Source organism: Molothrus ater, chromosome 1 (assembly GCF_012460135.2).
Source record: "Molothrus ater isolate BHLD 08-10-18 breed brown headed cowbird chromosome 1, BPBGC_Mater_1.1, whole genome shotgun sequence".
NCBI lineage: Eukaryota > Metazoa > Chordata > Aves > Passeriformes > Icteridae > Molothrus > Molothrus ater.
In genome coordinates, this window is record NC_050478.2 from 63934379 (window position 1) to 63959966 (window position 25588).

The following is a 25588-nucleotide window of genomic DNA, read 5'->3' on the forward strand; positions in this document are numbered from 1 at the left end:
AAGCATTTCAATAATACTGCAATGGAGATTTTTTTGCTTCCATACTCATGCAGATACAGAAGTAGCTGAAGTCTGTTTTCCAGCACAACTTCTACGTTAACTTCAATCCAGAAGATGGAACTGATCAGCAAATTTTTGCATTAGAAGTTACCAACGCTAACTAGTAATCAAGTTAATAAATACAACCAAAAACAAGCATTCCCCTAACACACTCAGCAGTTCCAGGGTACAATGAAAGCATTTCTGTTTCAATGTTTCAAAAAACAAAAACAAATCTTAAGAACATGGGGAGCCAATTTTCAGGCACTATCATTCAAAAGAACAGTAAAAAATAAGGAGGATGGACTTAAAATCATAAGAAAAGGGTAGAAGTCAAATCATTAAAGGCAAGTCTTGTCCTCTGCTAAGGGACAGACACAAGCCATTTACCATTAGAACCATTCCAAACTAGAATCTGCAATGAGGAAAAAATGCTTAGCTCCCTCCAAAAGCTCATGCCTTCAGATGTAGGATTTTACACAGGACACAGTTTTTAATGCTTTTGCTTTCGTCCTGTTATACAAAAAACCCAAGTTTTTACATTTTTAAAAAAACTTTTATCTTAGTATGCAACATCTTTGGATCACTAAAACATACATGTATCAACAGTTTGTTTTTATCATACAACCAAAATTTTAGGAACCAAAGTTTAAAGCTGAAATTTGAGAACAGAATATTAAGAGAATCTACAATTTGGGAAACTAGAGAGAATGTAAGAGAAGGTGAAGTTTCAGAGAAGGTACAAACAATCCACCAAAGTCCACCTCCACCATCAACTCCACCATTTTTTTCTAGAAAGAAGAGGAGTTCCTGCAAGCCACACAAGAAACTGCAGATCTTCTTTTAACCTGGACATCAATTTCCACATAAGCATTAAAAAGAAGAAAACTGACAGTATTCAAAAACTGGCCAACATTATTCAGTAAGCAACATATGGTACAACCCTAATTCACAGAAACAAGTTAAAGGAGCTTGCGACTCCATGTGCATTCTTGACCAAAAATGCATAATGTGGTTCCACACAGCATGAATGCAATTGTGCCAGAGAGAAGTTACAACTTGTATCTCTTCAGGCATCCTCAACACGTCCGTTTGACGTAGGAATGTAAAATCTCCCTCACAAAGCACGGTCAATGTGAATGCATTTCATACATTTCTTTTAAACTACTTTCAAAGGAACCGGTTTTCAATGTAAGTGGAAAAGAGTTATTAAAGATCTCAGGAAATAATCCATAGCGAAGAAACACAGAATTTATCAGGAGGCACAGCACAGAGAATGAATTTTAGTGTGGTAATGACAAGCATCTAAGCCCTGTTCTTCTGCCACTAGCCACAATGAATTAATTACACATACAAATAATGCATTTTTGAGGAGAGGGAGGGTACAAAATTATAATTAAGGCAGTCTTAAACCATCTGTTCCTATTATTGGTACAGTAAGTCTGGACAAAGAATGCCTGGTATTAACAGCTTGACAGGATTTGCAGATTATGCCCACTAACAAGCTCCACATAAAGGTAGAGATAAATTATGCAGGATTCACATAATGTTTTAACATTTTCTAGATAACGTTATTAAAAGGTGCTGTAGGGTACAGAGGATCCAACACAAACATTCAGTCTTTAACCACAGGTCACAAAAGCCAAAGAAAAAGGTCTTTTATTTGCCTATTTGAAAGAAAACAAGACTATAAGGAGAAGGTAAGCAGCAAATCTCTTTGTAACAATGTCATTGTCTCTCTGTATCAAGCAAAGATCACCAGAGAAAGGGCAAAATTAAATCAACTTAAAAGTGACATAAATTATACCGTACATTCACACATTGCAAATAAGAGAAAAAACTGCCAAAACCCCTGCAATCTTTAAATCTGCTGTGTGTTCAGTCTTGACCAATGTTTCCAAATACTGGGAGCACTGATGGGAGTAAAACTCGCTAATAATGAAGCAGCATGCTCCTTTTGGCTTGGCATATGCAGAATACTGTAATGACAGAGTTCTTGCAAAAAAAAAGAAAGTTTAGAGCCTTCAAACTACAAAAAAAAGGAAGCAAAATTATCCATTAAACTCTTCCAAAGCTTGTGCAAGTCTCTTCAGGATCAATAGGAATTCTCATTCCACACGTCTGCCAAAGAAGTGCAACAACTGATGGCCATAAAATTAATTCCAGCCAGTTATCATCATGAAAACACTTGCTGTATTCTGATTATATTATATACAATATTGCTGATTGTGCTGCATTCAAACTCATGAAACAGGATAGAAAACATCTTTGCAATGTGAGTACAGAAACTCAAACAATGCCTAATGAAAACTCAAAGCCAGTCATCCACTGCACATCTGCCAGTAAAACTCCTGAAGATAACAAAAGTTCTGCATTCAATCTTGCAAAAATGTTTATTTAGATACCCACTTACACAGAGGCATGGCAGCTCCAAATCTACACCACTAGAAGACTGATCAAAAGGAGTATAGCATGAAAATTTACACTGATGAAAACTTTGATGATAACTATGAAACATGTAGCTCAGGTCTCAGAAATAATTCACAATACACTTAACATTGGAAGGAAAAATATACTTGCTTGAAACATCTTCAACAAAGGGACATATACACTTTTTTACATATAAAAAGTAAATTTTATAAATTACATGCAAAACTTGAAAGGATTATGGAGATAAAATTTAAATGTATCACTGCCAGGTGGGAAGGAATCGCCACTGAGCGTGCTGTACAGTACAGAGTACTGTCCCAGCCTATTGCTTGAGGAATGGTATGGGATCTAAACTAGAGCTACAGAAATGGAAGTTTTTCTGTATGTACTTTTCAAATGTTTATGTTGTTGAAGCCTCAGATAAGGCACTGTACCTACATCAACAAACCTTACTGTTCCTTTTGTTCCCAAAGCAATTAAAAAGAGGGATAAAGTTTACAGAAGAAAACAATAACTAAGACATTTTCTCATACACATCTCTAATCTACAGAATGCAATTGCCATAAATTTTATACTCTTCTGAATGAGAAAGTAAATTAGACATTCTTGTACCCCAGAAGCACTAAAGCACCATCATGGCATGGCAATGCATCCAACAAAAACTATGACAGTCTGTCCAACTCTCACCTACTGCACCAATTATGAAAGCATGGGGTTATGCTACAAAAAAAACCTCTAAAAATCAAAAATTATGAATAAGCATAAAGAACTTATTTTTTCTTAAAGTAAAGCATTTGCTTAAATAACATCAAAAAGGAAAAAAACAGTAGTCTCACTAAGGTTTGTATTTTAGATTTTTACATTTATTTTCCTTCTGTGTCTGTTCTCAAAGCTGACAAACACTGAAAAACAGAGCAGGTTCTTAAAAAAGACATCCTAAAAAATTATCATTCAGACAATTACATTTTTGGTCAAATAACATACAGTAAACTCTATTCACTCATTTCCAGTGACAAAGACCCTGCTATTTCCAATGTATTCTTACAAAATGCTGCATTTGGGCAGCTCCTTTTAATTGACACAACAATCAGGAGTTGCTATTTTTCAAAATGTAGTGATCTCTCTGAAATGGATACAAATGAGCTTCATGGCCAAGTACAGCTTCAGGTCAGAAACATTTCGTCTCACACCACAAGGCTGCCATTCAGGGCACATTAAGAGATGACACAAGAGTGAGCTCCTGACAGTGGTCCCTAAAGGACACTGTGCCATTGGGAAAGCAAAAATTGTCACATGAGACTAAGGAGACACAAAGTTTTCTGCAATCAGAATATCCTCAGTAGGAGAATGAAGGAAAGGGAAGAAGAATTGTGCTTGATTGAAAAAAAGACAGGAAACAAAATTACATGGTTTAATGCTAAGAGTGATCCAAACGATTGCAGGGAGACTAACCAGAGAAAAGAAGGGTGGAATTTAGACTTCATACAACAGTACTGGTACCCTGATCAGTGGATTTAAACACAAAAAAGAGAATATTAAAATTCCAGAGATAAGCTCACAAAAAAAACCCCAAAACCAATCCCCTCAAACACCAGGTTTTAAATAGCTTGGAAAAGATGCAGATTGATGAATCTACTTTGAAAGTAGTACTCAACACAATGACAAAAGGGAAAAAATTGATCTGTTTGAACTAAAATGAAGTTGCTTTATTTAATAGGGAGACCTATTTCTTAAAATAAGTTCCCATAGTTACCATAAGCTGTGTTTCATAGGTTTGATGTTGACCTAAAGCACTTTCTTCTAAGTCTTTCATATAGGATTTTTTCAGAAGATTTGAAATACATGAGCTTCTAGCCTAAGCTCTACAGTGACTTTATAATGAAATTAGGTTTTGTTACATGCTTAAATTAATCAGAGTTTCTAGAGCTCAGATTCATCTCAGTTTTCATCCCTATATTGTCGAAACGCATGAAATAATGTTTTTTTTCAAACGCAAAACCACTTACTCCCTGAAAATAATTTCTGTGCTAAGGAGAGAGCATAGACTCCTGACCCCTTCCCCACTCCTTGATTCTCTCAGCTGGTATCACAATAAAAACCCCAAGCACTGAAGAGAGGAAGACAGGGTATGAGTCCCAAAGACGCACCACAAATCACACTCACGTCAAGTTAACCAGCTGCTCGCTCTTCAAGCACCTACAATGGCAAGGGTCCTTCCTGGAATGAGCTAGCAGTTAATTTCTTACCTAAATAAATACAGTGGTAATGATCAACCAGAAATTACCTGCATTTTTCCTGTTTTGTCTAGGTCTGACCAAATGTAATCAGCTTACAATTACACTAAGTAGCTTGCTTAGCATTCTATTTATAAAACTGATTAGATGCTGCTAAGCAGAGCAGGCAATGTTTTAACACTTTATTTTGATGTTGAAAGCAGTGGCTAGGAGAAAGGGAGCAAGGATGGCAGAGAATAAAAAAATCATTCAGAAAACTGTAGAAAAAAAATTATATGGGACCAATTCTGTTGCTTTATATGCATTTTAAAATTGTGTTACTTGGTTAAATAGCACATATTCAGAATTTTGGATTCATTACTCTTAGATATTTAGATAACTCAAGTAGGTCTGAACAAGCGAATATTCAGCCATACTGACTGCTGTTGATTCTTCTTGGAGAGAGACTATGGAATTGCCCTGACCTGGGAAAGAGGCAATCCAGGCTGCAGGAAAATTACAGACTATTGCTGAGGCCCTGGCCTGAGGTTAAGACAACTGAGCAGGATGTGAAAAACTAAAGGGACATGACATGAGAAATTGCCAGATGTGACAGATAACGTAGTCAGATACTGACAAAAGCCACAGATAGGAGGACCATGAGGGATGACCGGATTTCACAAGTGTTTAAAGGTGAGTTAGATAAGAAACAGCCAAATTTCACAGAAAACTGAAGGGGGACCTTTAAGGTATTGGAGACCTTTTGGAAGGTAGAACCTGCAACATCAGTACTCCTTCAATAACTGGACCTGTAACACCACAGAAGCCTAAGATTCCCTACATAATAACTGAGAACCACTAGTGAAAAAATAATCAGGGGTGAATAGATCTTTTGGGAAGAGACTTGGATTTAAAAAAGACATTCAAATAAAAAGAGCTACAAGAATGGCAAGGAGGGTGAACACAGATAAGCTAAGGAGAATGTGGCCAGTGCTGTCTGGCACAGTCCCACCTTCGATCACCACAACCTCATCAGAACTGTGAGAACCACTTGTTCTGACCTTACCACATGTATCAAACTTGCTTCCACAATCAAGGAGGCAAGGAGAGTGCCAGGGTGCTTTCCCTGGCTAACAGCAGGACTCCTGCCTGGACAGATCAAGTAACCTGGTTATCCCCATGTCAGTTCAACATCCACATCCACATCCACCCACTCCTCCCTAATAGGCTGTCAGACACTGTCTTTGACAAACTGCTTCAATTCAACTCCTCATTTCCTAATTTATATAATGAATGTAATACTGCTTTTCTTATCTCCTTTTATTAGGTTATTTTTGGCACTGGTGGTAACAAAAATCAAGGAAGTCAACAGTTATTTAAGGGCTTCATATTTTTCTCTTGCTACTTTATCTTTTAGGCTAACCTGAAGCTCACGAGATCAAAGTTCTGAATTTTCATACATACTGCTGTAAGTTGAACTCTGATTCCAAGAATTAATGCCCCACTTTTACAAGTAAGAGAATGGCAGGAGATTAATACCTTTCATACAGAGTAAAAGGTACTTATAGGATTGGATACTGATAGTACTGAAAGGAAAATAGAGGGAAATTCAGTTCCTAACCTGACAGGTACTTGGGAAAAAAAAAAAAAAGGAATCCATAAACCAGGGCAAGGGATTATAAAAACCAACAGTTTATCTGTGCTTATTAACAACAGCCCTTATTTCAATTCTTTGTGGAGAATAATAAACATGACTTAATCTTAACAACAATGTTGTGATAATTTTCCAAACACAGGTACTCTTTGTTCATCACTAAGACATTCAATGAATCTACTACAAATTTGCAACGTCCTGTCAAAGACTATTGTTTCTTTAAAAGATGAAAATAAAAGGGATAATATTATATATGGGGGGGGGATAATTACAAAAGGCTTGTATTGTATGCTAATTTATATTTATAACAAGTGTTTTATTTACCTTTTTGTTTTCTTGTAGTTTTCCAGCTGTAATGTCTGCATACATTTGTACCTTTCCAATTCACACTGTTCACATAGTTCCTCAAGACACAACAGATGATTCTCCATTTCCTCAAAGTTTGCCTCTAGCTGGGCTGTAAGAAAGACTTGTATAAATATCTAACTGCATCAATGGACAGACAACTCACCTGAATAGAAACAGGATTTCATAAAGGTAAATAATTAACATGGTGATAATTACACACATATAAATGGCTCCAAAAGACAAACAAATCTCAGCCCAAATCCCATAGTGAATAGTGGTAGCAGAGCCACGTTAAAGGGAGATCTATCTGAGGTTCCCTTGTAGTAAGGTGCTGAACCACTCTATTTGTCCCAGCATCATGGTGACACAGGCTCCTGGCCTGTTTTTAAGGAAGAGAAGCACTCAGAACTCATACTTTTCTTTCTTGAGAGACTGCCAGTTTAGCACTTCCTACACAGTACCAATCCAAGGAATAAATCTGTGCTGGCCAAAGCCAGGTCAAATATTCATTTATTCAAATGAAACAAAAATAAAGCATACAGGGAGAATTTTAACTTTCACATGATGCCATGGTAATATAAAAGAACAGATATTTATGTCTCTGAAGACAGACCCTTTACTGATAGCTAAATATAGAGATGTACCTATTTTACATACACATGCAAATTTTACAATTAAATCTACCTATTTTACATACACATCTCTTAATATTTTCTTTAAACATAATTGCTCAGTCTCAACTCCAAATAGATCTTGTCTATGACATGTCTTGAGAAAACTGATTTCATAGCTCACATTGCTTTGAGTAGAAATTTGGACTAGACAATTCCTGAGGTCCTCCTCATCTGAATTAAACCATGTGAACCTTGTATCAATGAATCACTTTCCCTGACGGTGATTAATGCTAAATTTCATGTCTCTTCTCAGGATCTCACAGAGGAAAATATATTTTCCCAAACCCTAACCAGCTCGTCACTCTGGGATGAAACTGTGTGAACTACAGGAATATTGTTCATCTTTTTGCCAGGCCTTCTCCTATACCACAGGGAAGGTAAATTGCAGGAGCAAGAATAATTCACATTTTTACAAACAAATAGCAGCCAGAGTTAATGTATTTCAGATGCTCAAAAAAAGGAAACAGGAAGCTGAAGGCATCAGTCAAATCCTCCATTCTGGCTTGGCCATTCTACTTGATGCCTATCTTGGACAATAAATAATTTCACCTTCCTTAGCCATTGCTTCTTGATAAATAGCCATCCTTGTGGTTCCTCTAAAAAAGCAGAAGTTAAGACTTCATAAGCAAATTTCCTAGGATGCATATTCATATGTTCAGCTTCACTTAACACCATTTTTTTAGCCCCTAACAAAGAAGATCCACAACAGGAAAGGGAAACAGGAACAATATAATCAGTAAAAATTTCCCTAAATTATTTTTCTGTATACAGATCACTGAGGGGAAGTGGGAGGGATTGGCAAAAAACAACAAAAAATAAAGAAAGGCAGTTGACAATTAATGCAGAAACAAGTTTGAGGAGAAAAAAAATGTTTTTAGTTCTACGTATTGTGATGTGGAACATTCATCGCTTACCACGTACTCAATTTTCTCTCACAAAATCCAGATGTATTCAAAGCGTAATATCATGATTACAATTATGATTGGTAGGCCCTTTTTCTTTAAGAAATAGACTTCTCTGAGTGCATTAAAATCCAAATACCTGTATTGTGCTAACTTGCTTTTCAGAATAATTGCTCCCTTATTAATCTGCAAAATTCTCAAACACAGCAGGACTGAAAATAATTTACTAAGGTACCTATCAACCACTGTTTTTTCCACTTAAAATGCCTACCACCTGCTTTGCTGTATTTGCTGTTGAAATAATATTAAAAGACAACAACAAAGAATAGGAAAATAAAGAGGATGAAAGAAAGTGAATTCTAGAGAGCAACTGATTTCTAGCACTTGCATTCGAGCAGCCTCTAGTGGGAACTGCAGAAAACACTGTGCTCTTGAAGAAGAGAAATGGACACCAGAGATCTCTCCAGGAGGCAACAATCCTGCTTTACTGCAACAGAGGATTCAGAATTTTTTTCCTTTCTGAAGTGAAAGAAAAATTGCTTTCACAAAAAAATTGAAGACAAGCTCCGTTGCAGCAGCTACAGCTGAGAATTAACATCTCTCTTACCCAAAAGAGAATATATGCACTGTGCATACAAAGGCAGTGCCAAACAAAACTATAGACTTAATTAATTTGAAACTTAGGCTGAGAAAAATGCATCTCCTCTAAATCTTTTTCAGATTTTAAAAAACATATTTACCTTTAGATTAAGACTTTTCATATACAGCAATATGCCACACTTGGTAGAAATAGTATTTTTTTATTAGACAGCTAAAACAACCAAAAAACTTCTTTGTGCCACATCACTCCAATAATAACAGTTAGGGCTGTATTTCTTACTGTACCACAAGCATAACAACAGTATTTGAAACTTTAATTCTTAGTTTTAATTCTTCTGAAGTATGTTTAAAGTTTGGTCAGGTGACATTACACTGTATTATCTTCTATCAGTATACACTGTTTTCCATGGTTTACCAGCTATCAGGTATTAAAGTATTTATCTAGAACTCAATAACCACGAATTTTTTCTATCCAGGAAACACCTTCTTTCTAAACTGTACCTAATTTAAATGTACCACATAACTTTTCTAACTGAAACCTATGTTACTTGTAGTTCTGTATGAGTACAAAATTTGTTAGAATAGCTAAATCACAGTTGTATGTCAGAAAATAAGTCTCCACTAACTTTAGATGTAGCTTTCCTACACTGTCCCAGCCATTCAAACAACAGAAACCATGCAGGAGTATTAAAGACATTTCTACAAAGCCCATTTATTTTCTGACTAAAAGGGAAAAAGCAGAAAGGATGGAAGCAATTACATCAAAGATGTTCCCTCTACCTCTAGGCCACACTGGGGCAGAGATTACCAAAAGTTTAAAATGAGCAGTGAAAGACATATATGAACAGGAGGAGCTCAATTTAGCTGCAACAAAAAAAAACAACAAAAAACCAAAACTAACCAACCAACCAAAAAAACCCACCAACAAAAAACAACACAAAAAAAACCAAAACAAACAAAAAAAAAAACTTTATTATATAATTACAGTTCTAGTAGTGCTCAATTTTTATCTGTTTTCACAGAAAGGATCTTAAACCCAGCTAGTATTATACCACTTACATGAAGTTAGAGCAGCTTCTTTGCTGAAACTACATAACAAGTACACTAGGATCCTTTTCCTTGTGTACTCAATCCTCAGGCACTTCCAAGTTTACAGCACCAAACTGTATGCCTTTTATACATATATGTATATACCTAATACAACAACCCCTTCTGCTGAGTGTTGTGCCCTGGAGCCTATGGAGAAAAATTCCCTGTTGAACACAGATGTCTTTACACAATATTATTCAAATTCTCTGGTTTTACATAAATCTTCCCAACATTTTCCCTGATTTTTTCAGTAAAAGATAAATGCAAATTCTGAAAAAATTAGACGAATTTTGCAAAGCTAGAGAATGGCAACTTTCATACTTGACACACAATCTGAAATAAAAAAAAGACTGACCTTTTGCTCAAGATATAAACAAGGATGCTTCTCCTAAGCAGTGCAAAACGTTCTGTTTCCTCAACAAATTTTCACACCCATCTAGCCCTCACTTAAAAAACAATCCGAACGACTAAGAGGCAAAGGCTTTTATCTCTGTGACTACACGCCCAGCCTTATTTTCTTTGCAGTCCCATGAGGAAAACATTTTTAACCTATGTTGGATCTGTCACCTATATACAAGAGCAGTCTTTCTGAAACCAGTATCAAGCTGATCTTTAAAAGAAAAAACAAAAAAAAAGGGAGAAAAAAAGGATTTGGATTAATGCTTGTGTGTATGGATTTGCTGAAACCAAAACTGATGTTTGAGCAAAATGCCACTGCTCAAACGTGAAAACACATTTCATACTAAGTATGCTGATATCAGCGAGGAGATATTTTCTACAACATCTCAACCAAAAACTGGCTTAAGTGATGATTCCAATTCTGCACTTTGAAAGGGCAATAACTGTCCTTTCCACTTTTACATGAGAGTAACTTTTTTCTTCAAAATTCTCAGTAGCAGCTACAAGACATGGCATAATTCAATAAATTTATCAAATAAAGCCACAGATTTTCTACTTCAAGTGAGGGATGACTGATAATGTGAATACCTAAGCTAAAGAACTTTATAAAATTGCTAATGAAAATGTGTCCTGTAATACATAGCAAAAGCTAAAGAATCTGTACATGAGTCATACCAATTTTAAGTTGGTCACTAAAAAGATTCATTTCCATTATCTGAAATTTCTTTCACCAAAAGCAGCCAGGGTCCCCTACTTACTCTCAAAATGGAAGCATTAATACATTTATTAGAAGCATATCATGTCAGAAGAACCAACTATTTTGTTGAAATGATGAAGGTTAGCCAAATTACATCTTGAGTGCGTAACTCAGCACTTTGTGACTCTATTTTCACTTTTTTTTACAGAATATTTTACTCATATTCAAAATTCACAGTCAGAGAAATAGCCATTTCTTGAAAAGCTGAATACAGTTTATATTTATATGAAGCAATTATTTAAGAGTTATAAAAACTAAAAACAATGAGCAGAATATTGCAGTGAAGTTCTGTTAAATCACCTTCAGACAGTTAGATGTTGAATTTGGTACAAATTACATCTATCTCTTCAAATAGACTCCATAAAAATTATTAGAAGAAAAAATAAAACCCAAAACACAGTTGCTAGGAGAAACTAATACGAAATTTTAGATAAATTACTTAAAATCTGACACAAAAGGTAAAGCTTGGTTTGGTTTTGTTCAAGGTTTGGTTCAAATCCCAGAACCTTAGCAGTACATGTCAAAATTCATTGCCTTCCCTGAGCTGGCTGCTGAATGCTTCCTTAAATCCTACTTCTGCACTATCAAAAATATCTAGAGACTTACCTATCCAATAAATTCTACAATCAGAGTGAGATTAATTCTAGTTCATAAAACTGTATTAGGAATCAGAAAGTAGTCCAAATTCATCAGGATTTTACAGCATTTGCAGCATTATGAACTAGAAAGGCAATTTCATTAGCTTTGTTTATCTTTGGGCTACCAGTGGACTGCACGGTAATACTGAACACAGTATTTTAATAAATCATTATTTGAACTTTTATTTCCTTAGAAATATTTTTTTTCAAACAGCCAATATAAAATGGTTAGCACAGATGATAAAGCCTTAATAAACAGGATTGTATAAGAAAATTGTAATAAAAAGTAAAATATATTCCCTGCCTCAGGAATAAATAGCAAAGTTATTACCAGCCCACCTAGGAACAAAAGCTGATTTGTGCATGACCACTGACCATGGCAGAATGAGAAATTAGCCCTTGAAGACAGAAAAGAACCCTCCTTTTCTTCACATTGTGTCAGCACAAAAATCCAGCCCACTCTACAAAAAAGACAGAGCTGCAATCACATGAGGAATTTCTGCATTACTTCCCAGCAGCTGTAAGAAAGGGAACTGCAGGCACAGTCCCTGGGGAACTTAGCTACCTAAAATCTATGTGCAGACAGAAGTTTTTCAAAGCTTTAATTTTATGCACCCTGTATGGATTTTCATGGAAGCATCAAGAGACGTGCTGCGGACAGACAGGGCTGCTGCTTGCCAAACGCTGCCTGCCCATTTCAAGGCTCAGCAATAGTAGAGATTTTCAGAGACCAAGAGTCCTCAACATTTTTTCCTAATTTAATTTTCAACAGTTTTGTATAAGAGGTTCCAGAAATAGTCCACCAAAACATTTATCTTTTCATCTTTTAAATAAAATGAACGGATTAACCTTTGGTAAAGTTTTAAAAATTGCAACCCACCTAACAAACCTGAGGTGTTTGCTAATAGGCAGCATTAATATTCACCTATAGAAAAGCTCAGTATCACTTCAGAATATCTTAACCCCATAAATCAATCCAAATTATGGAAGTTACCTTTGGAACCGGCAACTATTCAAAACCAAAGGTTTCTGCCTTGAAAGTGTCCCTAGCCAGGTAAATTCCACCCCCCCATCCCACCCCAAATGATAAGTTTGAACATTATTATGTAAAATTACACAGAATTCAAAAGAAGCAGTTATATAAATTAGCATTTATACTATCAAAAAATCTTAACAATTTAATAAGGCTTCAAGAATAGCATTGTTCACCCATTCAAACATTTGTCAATTTTTTTTTCAAATAGCAACACATACAAAATGTCAACTGCTGGGAGAGCAACCACTGCTACTTGTTGATTAAAGAAAAACAAAACAGTTTGTTTAAGAACTAGAGTTTTACCACAGAAAGCAAAATTAAATTTTGTAATCACAACAATCACAACAGTTGAACTTCAGTCTAATCCTTTGTACTGATCTGAATGTTTGTTATGTCTATAAGAACTTACCTAGGCTTGCTGTGAGGCATTCCAGATCCGCTAAGAACCCGGGTATTTGCTGAAGCTGATCCTGCAGTTCTACCAGACTGCTCCTTTTCTTCTCCCAGTGTGCAGAAAGCATCACAACTTCACTGTCAACCAGCTGCAACAAACAGGTGTTTAATTGCAAACTTCTGTACCTGTTCATGAGCATCTTGACTAATTTTTTATAATTAATACATTTGGAAGCATAAGGTCAGCACAACAACCCTTACACTGCCACTTGTGTACTCCTCAAGTAAATAAACAACATGCTCAAAAAAATCCCCAGTAGTATGGAATATTTATTTCAAAATGCACTGAACAAAAATATGACAAAAAGTTTTTTCTCAATATACTAATCAATGCAGGAAGTATTTAATGGATGTTATTAACTGTAAGCGAGATGTACCTGAAATTTTGGCAGCAGTGTTGCATTGGTGCACAATAACAACATCGCAGTGCTGCGATTATGGGCATATTTATATCAATAGTTTAATGTTGCCAGTCATACCAATTTCATCTTAACAATAAAAATGAAAATTCTGCACATGTAAAGTAGTCTAGAAAATAAAGTAAAAGGAATGACATATTAAAAAAAGTTGCCTTTATAACATTACTGCTCTTCTGCTTTTGTGACAAACTGCAGTAGTGCCAAGTTTTTATGAACACATTTCTACATGACTTAAATTCTTGTTGTTTTATTCTTCTTAAATTTTATTATATAATAAGCTAAGAAAAGGATACACTGCTTCAAAGTCTCACTCATTTTCTATGAAAAACACCAGAATCAAGAGATCTTAGGTAACAAATGTTTCCATTATATATAATTGAGTTGATTCAATTATTGTTTCCCTGCTCCTAATTCCATTACCCATTCTCCCTCTTGCACACAACTACAGCCTGTGGCTGTATTTGCATTCTGAATTCCTCAATTTCTATAGTCTTTCTAGGCAGAACTGAAAAAGTCTGAGCAATGGACAAAGGAGCTCTCAAATGTACAATTCTACCCACCTTATATAAATTCTTTTAAAAGAACAACTATCTTTTGCAAATTCCTCCAGCTACCTATCCCTGTTAATAAAACATCCTGTTTCACCAGACAAGTTTTGAAAACTTATTCCAAAGCCCAGTGAGAAATGGAACACTTTAAAAGACTAAACAGTCTTACTTAACTAAAGCCAGGTCTATTTCTGAGACTGGGATATGGTATTTATATCCGTTAAACAATAAAGCCAACAAAAAAACCCAAAACAAGCCACCATGAGATGGGGACAAACACCACAAACATTTCAGCCCTGAGATAAATGAATGCAGGTGAAATGATAATCATCTAAAAGGACAATTTTGTGCATGGAACTGGTAGTTAACATCTACCATTTAACATGGTAAGACTGTAAGCTGCAATTGAAGCCTGAAATTTTCACTTTACTCAACATTTATAAATAAGACAGCACAAGTAAGCAGAAGTTGGATACTGGACAAGTGCACCTTTAGGTCTTCTACAGCACAGTCAACCTTCTGTGCTTACACAGTTTTTATTCTCCCCTTTTATAAAAAAAGTATAAAACAAAATTCAACAAAAAATGCATACACTGAATTGTGTGTAAAGTAAATATCTGATTTTAAAGGAAAATGTAAGTCTCTCTGGAAGTTTTTCATTCTCATTTTCCATAATAGCCATAACATGTGAGATTAGGTAATGTTAGTTTAATATATATGAAACCTCACATTGTTTTCAAAATTGCAATTTTTAAAGCAAACTATAGCAAATATTATAAAATTGTGACAACATCATTTATGAGATTTTCTAGGAAAAAAGAACGTTATGAGCAGTAAAACATGCCATACTGGCAAGGAGAACTCTATCTCCCATGCCTGAAGGTTTCTACTAGAATGCAGGGAAAAGCAGGGCCATACCATTAGGCAAGAGAAAGAAGAACATAGAGACTTTCTTTCTTACTGTAAATACACAGTGAGTGATTTATCCATTAAAAAAAGATATGGAGTAGTCTCTAAGTGAAGAGAAGAGCCAGGAAGGATGCACTCAGCTAAAGTGAAGGTTTCAGACAGCTCAGTCCTCCTCTGCATCATGGCCACCCAGATTACACTGTCTGCCCCTTAAACATGGCTTGAAACTGAAAGTCTGGTGCTGAGTAATGCATCGGTAACACTTACTGGAAATTTCCTTCCCCTTCATTCCACAGATAAACCACACAACTTGTGACTTTGCTTCCAGGGCAGGAATAGTGAATGAAATCAGGAGAAAGCACATACACTTCCCAAATATTCTCTGTTGGTCAAGGCAATCTTGCTGTCTCTTGTGCACTAGGAGTGGGCAGCAGTGTCAATGCCACAGCCCTGCCCTGATACAAACCACTAAGGTGCCTCAACCCCAAATTCATTCTGTACTTTCCCAGCCACCCTCCACTGCTTTTAAGAGCTAGAGCAGTGACATATAACATCATCTTTGCAACTGTTTACATTGCATCAAGTTTTTTGTTATTTCACATTTCCATTACATTGTTGTTTACATTACTGGGGGAGTGAACAAAGCTGGGTGGATGTTTACCTAGGGGCCAAGGTTAACCTTGTAGGTGGGTAGTAAAAGTTTTAGTTTAAAATTATTTACACATTTAAAAATATTTCATGCATGGCATTGTTATTTTTTCTTACCTCTCCAGCTTTTGCACAATCTTTGGCTCCTTTATGAAGGGCAGCCCAAGCATCTTCGTATCTGAAGAAGAGACAAATTACTATTTCGTACTGTGCTCTCCTTACAAAGGAATTCATGGATGTCACTGTGCTTATATTTGCAGGTACTACCAGAAATTACAGCTTAAAAAGCCATGTAATTCTTTCCAGTACTTACTGTTCTGCCAAGACAAATACACAGTGAGAAATAATGTGTTTTAAAGAAAACGCGATTCATGTTTTTTAACCTGCTAACCGACATTAAAAGCTAAATGGACCAAACAATACCTACAAGACAACTCATCACTTTAAACATCACTTGGAACTCAACTTAATTAAGAAAATTAAAAAAAAACCCATGATTGTAATCATACATGTACCACATCCAATTAAAAAAAAATAGGAAATTGTATCAAATATGTCTAAGTTATGAAACCACAGACTAGGACTCAGTGCTGGCCTCCTTCACCTCTCTGCATTAGTCATCTTTTAATTGCAACTTTTCCTCCCAGAACTTCAGTTACATTAACATGACAACACTTCAGGACTGGGCAAGCTTTAAACACATTTATCATTTGGTAACCACTCCCACACTTCTAACTGCAAAACAACCAAGTGGCAACACTTTTATTTTCCTCTCTAATTTCTTTCTTAAGAAATTAGATTTTTTAAATCTAACATAGGAAGCAAACACTAATAAAGAAAAGTAAGGTCATACCTGCTTAGTAATTCCAGTCCAGCAGAAAACTCTGGCAAACACTGAACAGTTCTATAGGACAAATTGCAAATGTACAAAATTGTTAAAGAAAAGAAGACTGTTATAAAAAATGTGTGCACACACATCTGATAGATATGCTGAGCACAGAAATGTTTCCTCCTGCTCCTACTTTCACACTTTGCCAATTTTGGTTTAAAATACATTACACGGTGTATCTTACAGGAATATTTCAAAGTTTTTTTCCCTTGCTGTTTTATGATAGCCTATTCTTACCTTTTTTCAACCATGTCCATTAAAAACAAGTTTCATTGAATAATTCCTAAGTACAGTTAACAAAGATATAGGATGAAGGTAATTTTAACCTAAAAAGGGGCACAGAAACATTCTGAAAAAAAAAAAGACTACTACACAAGTTCATGTCCCTCAATACAGATATTCCACTTAATATATTCTACACTAAAAATAAATACTAAGCTAAGGAACCTTTGCCAGTTTAATGCTCTAATGATCTCCTATTTGATGCATACACTTCCATTAATAACAGCTTGAAGTATCAAGATATCTTATAATAAGTTATAGAAAATTAACAATACAGTACTTCTAAGGATGTGAAGATCTTAATGTCATCCAAAATTTGTCTCCTGGAAGATCACCCCAATAGACTGTTCTGCACTATCATCCAAACAATTTGAATGGGGAAAAAATCCAAAAGTACCAAAACAAACTACCATAAATTAAACCTTCTTGTCCTTAAAGCAAGGGAAAAGTGACACAAACAGTGAGATGGAAAGGACCTCAGGAAGTTCCTATTGCAATCTCCTGTTAAAACCAGCTATGAGATCAAAGCAGCTTTCCCAGGAAGCTTTTCTCAGCTTTTCCTGTCTGATCATCTCTTGTTTGAACTTATGCCTATCACCTTTTGAGCGCCCACCACACACCAGTTTCCTCAATTACCACTTCACGTGCAATGGCAGGCTGCTTCTAGGTCTCCCAGAAGTCACCTATTCTCCAGACTGAACAACTGCCCATCTCAGCCTTTCCTCATACACAGAGTTCGGGCCCCAGCCATTTTGGTGGCCCTCCACTGAACTGCTCCAGAATATTAACACCTTTCTCAAACTGGGGACCAAACTGGACAGGGTAGTTAGTGGTCTAAGGTGTGCTGAATGCAGGGAACAATCACGTTCCTCAATCCCACTGTTGGAGTGTTGTTAGCAGCTCCATTAGCTGTTGGACTTCCCTGCTGCAAGGCATGTCCCTGGCTCACATTCAGCCTGCTGTCTGCCAAGAACTCCAGGATCTTTTTAGCAAAGTTACTTCCAGATAGTCTGTCAGCCCAGTCTGCATTGTTGCTTTCTTCCCAGGCAAACATGGAATTTGTACCTCTTGATTTTCATGAGATACCTCTTGAGCATATGGTCCTACGGGCTTCTATGGATTGAGCATCTTCAATCACTACTGGCCAGGCTCCTTGAGCCCTTTCACTAAGCACAAGGCACTGAAGCCACAAAGGCATTAAATAACTCAACAATTATTTGCTGTAATTCACTCCATTCATCACTAATCCCATCCTTTCTTTCAGCCTTTTATTAGCAGTGCAGGGCTAGTCGCTCTTCTTGTCCTTGACATCTCTTGTAAATGTCAGTTCCAGGTGAGCTCTTGCTTTCCTAAGGCTATTCCAGCATGCCAAAGAGGTCATAAGGAGGCATCAAGAAGTTATCCTTGACACCCTCCCAGGGCACTTCTTGATTGCATATGGGTTGCACTTTCAGGAGCTGGAAGCTAAAGGCCCCAGCAACAATGGGGGTTTAAATGATACAGAGGATTCCTCAAACTGTTTGGAGAAAACCTCATTCTCTCCCTGGTCAGAGGGTCAGTGACAAACTCCTATTGCAACACCACCACCTTTAGTGGCCTCTGCTTGGCTCCCATCCATATGTCCTCAGCCATCCCTACAACCAAGCTAAGCTGTGTTTGTCCCTGAACCTTATCAGCAAAGCCGAAGCCACCCCAGCATTCCCCTGTTCCTGATGCTTCAATTGGTTCACCCAGTGCTTGCCTCAAAAAGCAATGGATATTTATAACAGTACTCCAGGAGAACCAAAATACTGTGGACTGGAAACACACAGTTGCCTAAAACAGATTTATTCAGACCTTCACCTATTCTTAATTTAGCCTCCATGCCTTGTCCATACACCTGGTCCTCTGTTAAAAAAAAAATTATATCTAAAACATCAGGATTCAGCACTTAGTTTATTTCAGATGTTTTATTTTTACCACTCGGCTTGTTTTTAAACTAATTTGTGTCGACATAGTATGTTTTAATAAGAACATGCTTTACACTAAAGCATATCTGATTTTAAGAAGTAACTCTCACAGATGTCATTTACAGACAACAAGTATCTTTTCGCTGCAGCTTACACAGGTTGAAAAAATGAGAACTAAAATGCAGAGGATTAAAAAAAAAAACCCGAATCAATTAAAGAAAGAAAACCAAATCAGCACAATTATCAAAGCTTCTTGAAACAGAAAACTGAAGTATTTCATTACACACATATCTTCCACAATAAAAAGGCTCCTATTTCTGTTTTTCCCCCCCCCAAAAAAAAAACCCCTGAGTTACAATTTTAGGACATGAGATTCACAGAGATTGTAAACAATTACATTTCAGTGTACTGCAACCTGAATCTTCTATGAGGTACTACAAAAACACTGCATATTCATTTAATTTAAATAGTAATTTATAAACTGATTGACAGCCATTAGAAATTATTTAGGCCTATCAATGAAGGCTCTATTAAGCAAAGCATCTGCTTTTGTTAAGCTTCGCTGTTGTCAAAATAGTATTTTGTAAAATCATATGCAAATGTTCTTGCAATTGACTCATATATATGAGCCACTTGAAATTTTTCCTTAACAAGAATATCTTATATTAATGCTATATATTAAGACATTCAAAAGTACCTTTGCCTACTTTTCTTTGCATCTCTTGATTTGTCGCTCAAAGTCTTCAACCTACAAATCAAAACACAAATCCATCAGACATTTACAACATCAAAACCAGAGAATGAATTGCTTGAGCACATAATGCCTTAATTCCAGTCTATTACAATTAATTTTGTTTCAGCTTGTTTCACAAATAAATCAAATTTCCCTTAGTTTTGTGGAGACCCTCATATGAATTTATTTCCACTGACACTGCTACTAAATCTTGAAATTTTTTGTAGACGTGCATCAGACAATTCAGTATGACAAGTTTAATGGGAGTTGTGTATATAAGTCATCTACCTGTTGATACAATTTCCTTAGCAGGCAGGAACTAAAGACATGCCTAGAAATAACCAATCCAGCCCTGAGGAATACCATTTACAGGAAGGCTCTCATGGCAAGGAAAAGCACGACAGTCACACATACACACGTGCCCACCTGCCATAAGTCTGCCAACACAAAACCAGCAGAAGCTCAACTTTTCTTCTGCCAGCTTTCAGAACCTCCAGCAGCATCACCACAGTGCACTGCTACTGAGCAGATCTGGGGCTTCTTTCACACACAGTCCATTGCAAACTGACTGCTATCTTGCTCCTCAAAAGCAAAAAAAACCCTCCAAACCAACTAAACAACCCTCCCTCCCAACTCTTTCTACTCTTTAGCAGTCAAGATATATATATATATAAATATACATATTATATATATGCATATATATATATTTAATATATATATACACTAGTCAAGTTCACACAGTACAGTGAGAACCAAGCCTGCTGGCTATTCCCTGATCACCCAGGCAATGGCTATCCTCAATTTCTAGGCCCTTTGTGGTCACAAAAATTTTTTATTGCTTAGGACAGTAAGAAATAAATGACAGAGACATAAGCAAGATGGAAATGAACTATGAGAGCCAAAGATATCCTCCACATATGACAGAGAGATCTGTAATCCTGAGTGACCCAGTGACCCCTGAGAAACAACCTAATATACAGACAGATATTCAGGCTGCTTTGAGGAGCAGTCAAATCACTCCCCCAGTCTTGATCACTGTTTTCCAGAAACTCAAAGAAACATCAAAGCTCTACAGCAGGTGGATCACAATTTGAGAAAAGACATGCTAAGGCACGTCTCCCCTCCCTCTCAGAGAGCTGCTCACAACAGCCAAGCTAGGTAGCAACACCACAGCACACTGAGGAAGAACCCACTGCTGAAGGAAGCTGTGCAATTTGCCCTTCTCCACTGCATCCATTCTGGTTGTTTTTCCTCTGCCTGCAAAAGCTTGCTAACAGGTGAATGGGTCAAAATTCAGATACCTTGCTTACAGGACATGCAGAATTAGACAGCAGACACAACTGAGCAAGGAAGGAGGCCACAGAAATAGCTGACAACTCTAAACTGCTCTCTTTAAACCACACAACCCAGATTTAAACTTTTTCAGCAATACATGCATGTTCCCATACTCCTTGGGAAGTGGTATTATTGTCTTAGAAGCCCTGGAAAACCTTTCCCCTCACAATTTCATGAAATTCAACTTGTTCTACTTTGCAAGCATTTATGTGTAGTTAACGAGTTGGCCACAAAAAATACTCTCTTTGGGTTTTGAGAATTATACAACTTTAAGCTTAAGTCTCATCACAAACATCACAAAATGACTTCTTTTACCACTTTGGTGGGGTGCAGAACAGAGTAATCCAGAACACCAAGAAATTAGGTTGCACGGTCTAGGAAGGAAGAGGGGGCAAACCAGGTCAACTTGTGTTCTGGATATATGGGAACACTAAAGGAAAAAAAAAAGATGCCTTCCACAGTCTCTGCCACTGTGGTTCTGAGAAACCGGTTCCCAATGGCAAAAAAAAAAAAAAAAAAAAAAATTACACCACACATGAAAATACCACTTAAACACAGGACACTGGAAAAAGGGCACATAAATGGATTTGCCAAAATACAAAGATGGACATTATGAAATCAGGGACTGTTCTCAGAAAAAAACATTGCAACACCAGGAAGGAAGCAAAATACATGGAAATATACTGACTCCACTGCAGCAAATATGGAAAACACAAATACAGAACCACAGAATTAAATGACCATCAGATCTGGCATGTTATGACCTTTCTGTTGTTCTCTTTCACCATGTGAAAAACATCCTTTTCAAAAGAGCCTTACACTGTATTGAGATATCAACTCCTCTGAGAAGCAAAAGAGAAAATCAGACATAAATAAAGCAATATTTTTGTCTGTATTTTTAAGGCAGTTTAATATTCAGTTGCTGTTTGCTAAGATGAGACAGATAACATGTAAGCAATTTATCTGTTTGACTGGCAGCCTCTTCTGTCAGTTTCTCTTGACCATCATACACCGGTATACAAGCAAGTAATGATAAACTTATATTTTCAGTTATTTCAGATATTTTCAGTTTCTAGGGTGCAAAGACATTCTTCACTATATATAAATATTTACCGTAGGGGGGGTATAGGGGTATTATAAGGCAGCCTTAACGCTGCCAAAGACCACACAGTTTTTAAAAGCAATTGATTACAACACAATACTCCCCTGTGGCTCATCATGAGCCAGCAGCTCTGCAGCACAGGCATGACCTTGTCCTGCAGCCACTCGCTGGCTTCCAGCGACACTCACTTGGGCCACCTGCTTGTACTAAAAACAGCATCGATACAGGGCCTCCCCAAATAAACCTTGTGAGACAACGCAGGAAGAGTATCTTTCTACTTTTCAGCGCAAGTGCGGGGCTGTTCCATCCGCTTATCCTGCGCTCCTTCTCCCCAAGTGACAGTAACTCATCTTCCAAGGAAAAGCGAGTTTCTCCGCACACCAAGCGGCGCCCAGAAATTCTCTTTAAGGGATTACGCTGATCCATGAAACCTTGAAGGTCGGTAACTTCATAAAAAATTCAAGCGCGTTAATTGACCTCATTCACATCTTCTTTCACAACCGCGGTCTGTCTGACTGTCTGTCCCTCCCTCTCTCTCCTTGCCCTGACCGCGGCTGCTCCCCGGGCACCGCGGCTCCCCCAGCGCTGCCCGCGGCCCCGCAGGGCTCTCCAGCCCGCCATCAGCCCATCCCAGGCGGGAACACGGCGGGACTCGGGACCCTGGAGCCGCCTTTCCAGCCCGTCCCCGCACCCAGGGGGGCAGGCACCCCGGGTGACAGACCGGCCCCGGCAGTGCCTCCCGTCTGCGCAATCTCCTCCTCTTCCTCCCTCCCTGTGCCAGTCCACGCCTCCCCAGCCCCCGGTCACCTGCTTTTCCCCCCCTGCCCGGCCGGGCTGCGGGACGCGGGCCCCTCTCCCGCTGCCCCCGCCAGCCCCGCGGTGCCGCAGGCCATACCCACCCGGCGGTGAGGTCCTGCTGGACGCTCAGCAGCCGCTCTCGCAGCGTCTCCAGCATCTTCCCGGCCTTTCCCGGCTGCGAAGGCCAGCGCCGGAGGGCGGGGCGCGGGCGGGGCTCGGCTGAGCTCCGGCCCCGGTGCCGCCTCCCCTCAGCCCGCCCCGTCCCTTCCGCCCGCCCGGCTCCCGGCGCGTCCTGGCGGGGTTGGGAGCGGGCGAGTTTGCCGGGGAGAGCCGAGACTCTCGTTGTGCGTGTCCCGTAGTGCGAGCGTAGGGCTGCGCTTAAAGCCCGGGCGGCATCAAGGGCAGGTCTTGAGTAGCGTGCGAATCCCTGAAGTTGCGGCTTTGTAGAGGTTATTTTAAAGGAAAGCATATTTACAGTGTATATTTACAGGAAAGCACCTTGGCAGGTTGGGACTCTCACCAGAATGATTCTGACTTCAGCGATGGTAGCGTAGGAGTAACCTCCTTAGCGATACAAAATTGTTCAAGGGACTGGAGGAAAGGCTCAGGGGGTTGCACCTCTTCAGCCTTGAGAAGAGGCAGCTGAGGGGGAGCCATATAAGTGTCCCATATAAATGTCTGTAGGTGTCCGAAGGGAGGGTGCCAAGAGGACGTAAGCAGGCTCTTGGTAGTGCTCAGCAATAGGACAAGAGACAACAGGGGGAAACTGATGCCCAGGAAGTTCCACCAGAATACGAGGAAGAACTTGATGGTGTGGGTGACCAAGCACTGGAACAGGTTGCCCAGAGAGGTTGTGGTTTCCCTGCTTGGAGATATTCAAGATCCATCTGGATGCAATCTTGTGCCCCGTGCTCTGGGATGACGCTGCTTGAGCGCGGAGGTTGGACCAGGTGACCCACTGTGGTCTATTCCAACCTGACCTATCCTGTGAACTCAGGGAATCAGGTTCTGTCACAAAATCTTAAAAGTATGGAAAGCAAAACCACTGGATATCCCTAGGGTGTCCCTAGGGTTGCCAAGTTCTTGGAGTAAGGGATAGATAATAACCTTTCCAATCCTTGCAAAGCTGGTAGTTGAATTGTTTGTCTATGTGTCCCTCCACTATTTTCTTTGGAGACAGCTTTATAGATACTAGTGATTCTTACAAACAATGACCTAAAAGAAAAAAGGCTGTTCTTACAAATAGTAAATAATCCAGTGAAAAGTTTAAATTAAATTTCTAGGTACTGTCGGCTCAAATAATAACTGTTAGGAGTCATTCAGCAAATCTTCAGACAGTTTAAGTGGAATCAAGACCTTTTCAGAACAATTGGCCAGTCTTTCTGGATGGCTATATTTACAGTTGTAGTAACAGGAAGACAGTCTCACACCCTGTGCATCTTCAGTTAATGTTTGAATGACATGGATGTAAGATTTAGGTGGATCCGGGAAATCTTAGACTTCCATTTAATTGAGACTTCAGCTTTTAGAAAAAGCTGAGATTTCAAAGTCAAAATATTTTATTTTCTAAACAATTCAATTTTGGTAGAAAAATCCAAAAATATGAAAGGAGAGCCCTGAAATAATTTCTTACAAGGAGAATGTATGCAGAGGGCCACTGCTGGATGTGTCATTTGATACTGCAGAAGTATATTCAGGAGTGTTTGGAGGTACTTTGAATCAACTGGAAAATTGACACCATAATCCCAACACAGCTTGTGGGCTTTCAGAAGAGTATATGACCTATAAATTGTTTATGCTTTGGCTTATGGGAAAAAAAGTATTGCTCTGTGGCATAAATTCAAATTGAAAGCTAAATGCCTGCTAAAAGAAAAATGGTTGGGTTGATATTCCAAACATTGAAATTGATGTAGCTTGCCTTATCTTGAGGTGAGAAAGACAGCTTTCATGGCAGACTGCCTATAATGTTCTGCAAAAAAAAAAAAAGTATGACATTTAGAAGGTATTTTTCTCATGCTTGACCTAACAACAATATCTGAAAATAGAGACTTCCCACTTGCCTGCACAGTTACTTCTTCACAAGGAGGGGAAGGCCTTGAATCAAGTGTTTTCTGATGTATTCACAGACACACATTGCAAATGCTGACAAAAGCTGTGCAATCTGGCCTTATGTAATATATGATATTACAGGAATTAAAGTGTTCGGAAGACAAGGGAGGGGTTTTAACCTTTAATTTTCAGCTTTCTTTTGCGAAATCTTATTAATTTCTTCAGTGTTACATATTTTCAATTTTCTTGTGGATGGTTTTTGTCAGCGGTGGCCCTGCTAATTCACAGTGAATAAGCAGTTTTAGACTCCATTGCTACTTTTACAGTTAGAAAAACTATTCATAAACTGTTGTGCAGTTTTGTTTCACATGTTGTGTAGGATTTGGGAGAAGAAATGTGTTGAGATAGTATTAACAGTCACTAATTCTAGAAGTACAAGACTGGAAGAAACTTCTAAAAGCACATCCCCTGCTCAAGGGCTATGATGAATTATAAATACACTGTGTAAACTTTGTTTTACTGGTTCTTAGGAATTTAAAATTAAGGAGATTCTGCAAGCTCCTTATCAGCTCACATGCTTAGCTTGATCTTGTTTGTTTCTAGAGTGAATAGGCCTGGTTTCTTTTTTTTTTCCCTTGTAGTCACTTTCCAAACTTCTTTATGTGTTGGTCTGATCTGGAGATTCCCCTGTTTGT

At 38.1% G+C, this 25588-nt stretch overlaps 1 protein-coding gene across 1 annotated transcript in view; it reads right to left on the reverse strand.

The window, feature by feature from the left end:
* DTNBP1 (dystrobrevin binding protein 1) overlaps positions 1–23042 on the reverse strand; it is a 63075-nt gene extending 40033 nt beyond the window's left edge. Inside the window, exons 1-6 of the mRNA XM_036378688.1 lie at positions 22946–23042; positions 19574–19624; positions 16610–16660; positions 15874–15934; positions 13189–13321; positions 6661–6793 (exon numbers count right to left, since the gene is read on the reverse strand). Coding sequence (XP_036234581.1) covers positions 6661–6793; positions 13189–13321; positions 15874–15934; positions 16610–16660; positions 19574–19624; positions 22946–23001 — 485 coding nt within the window. The 5' untranslated portion in view covers positions 23002–23042. The remainder of the gene's footprint in view (positions 1–6660; positions 6794–13188; positions 13322–15873; positions 15935–16609; positions 16661–19573; positions 19625–22945) is intronic.
* Between the last annotated feature and the right edge of the window lie 2546 nt (positions 23043–25588).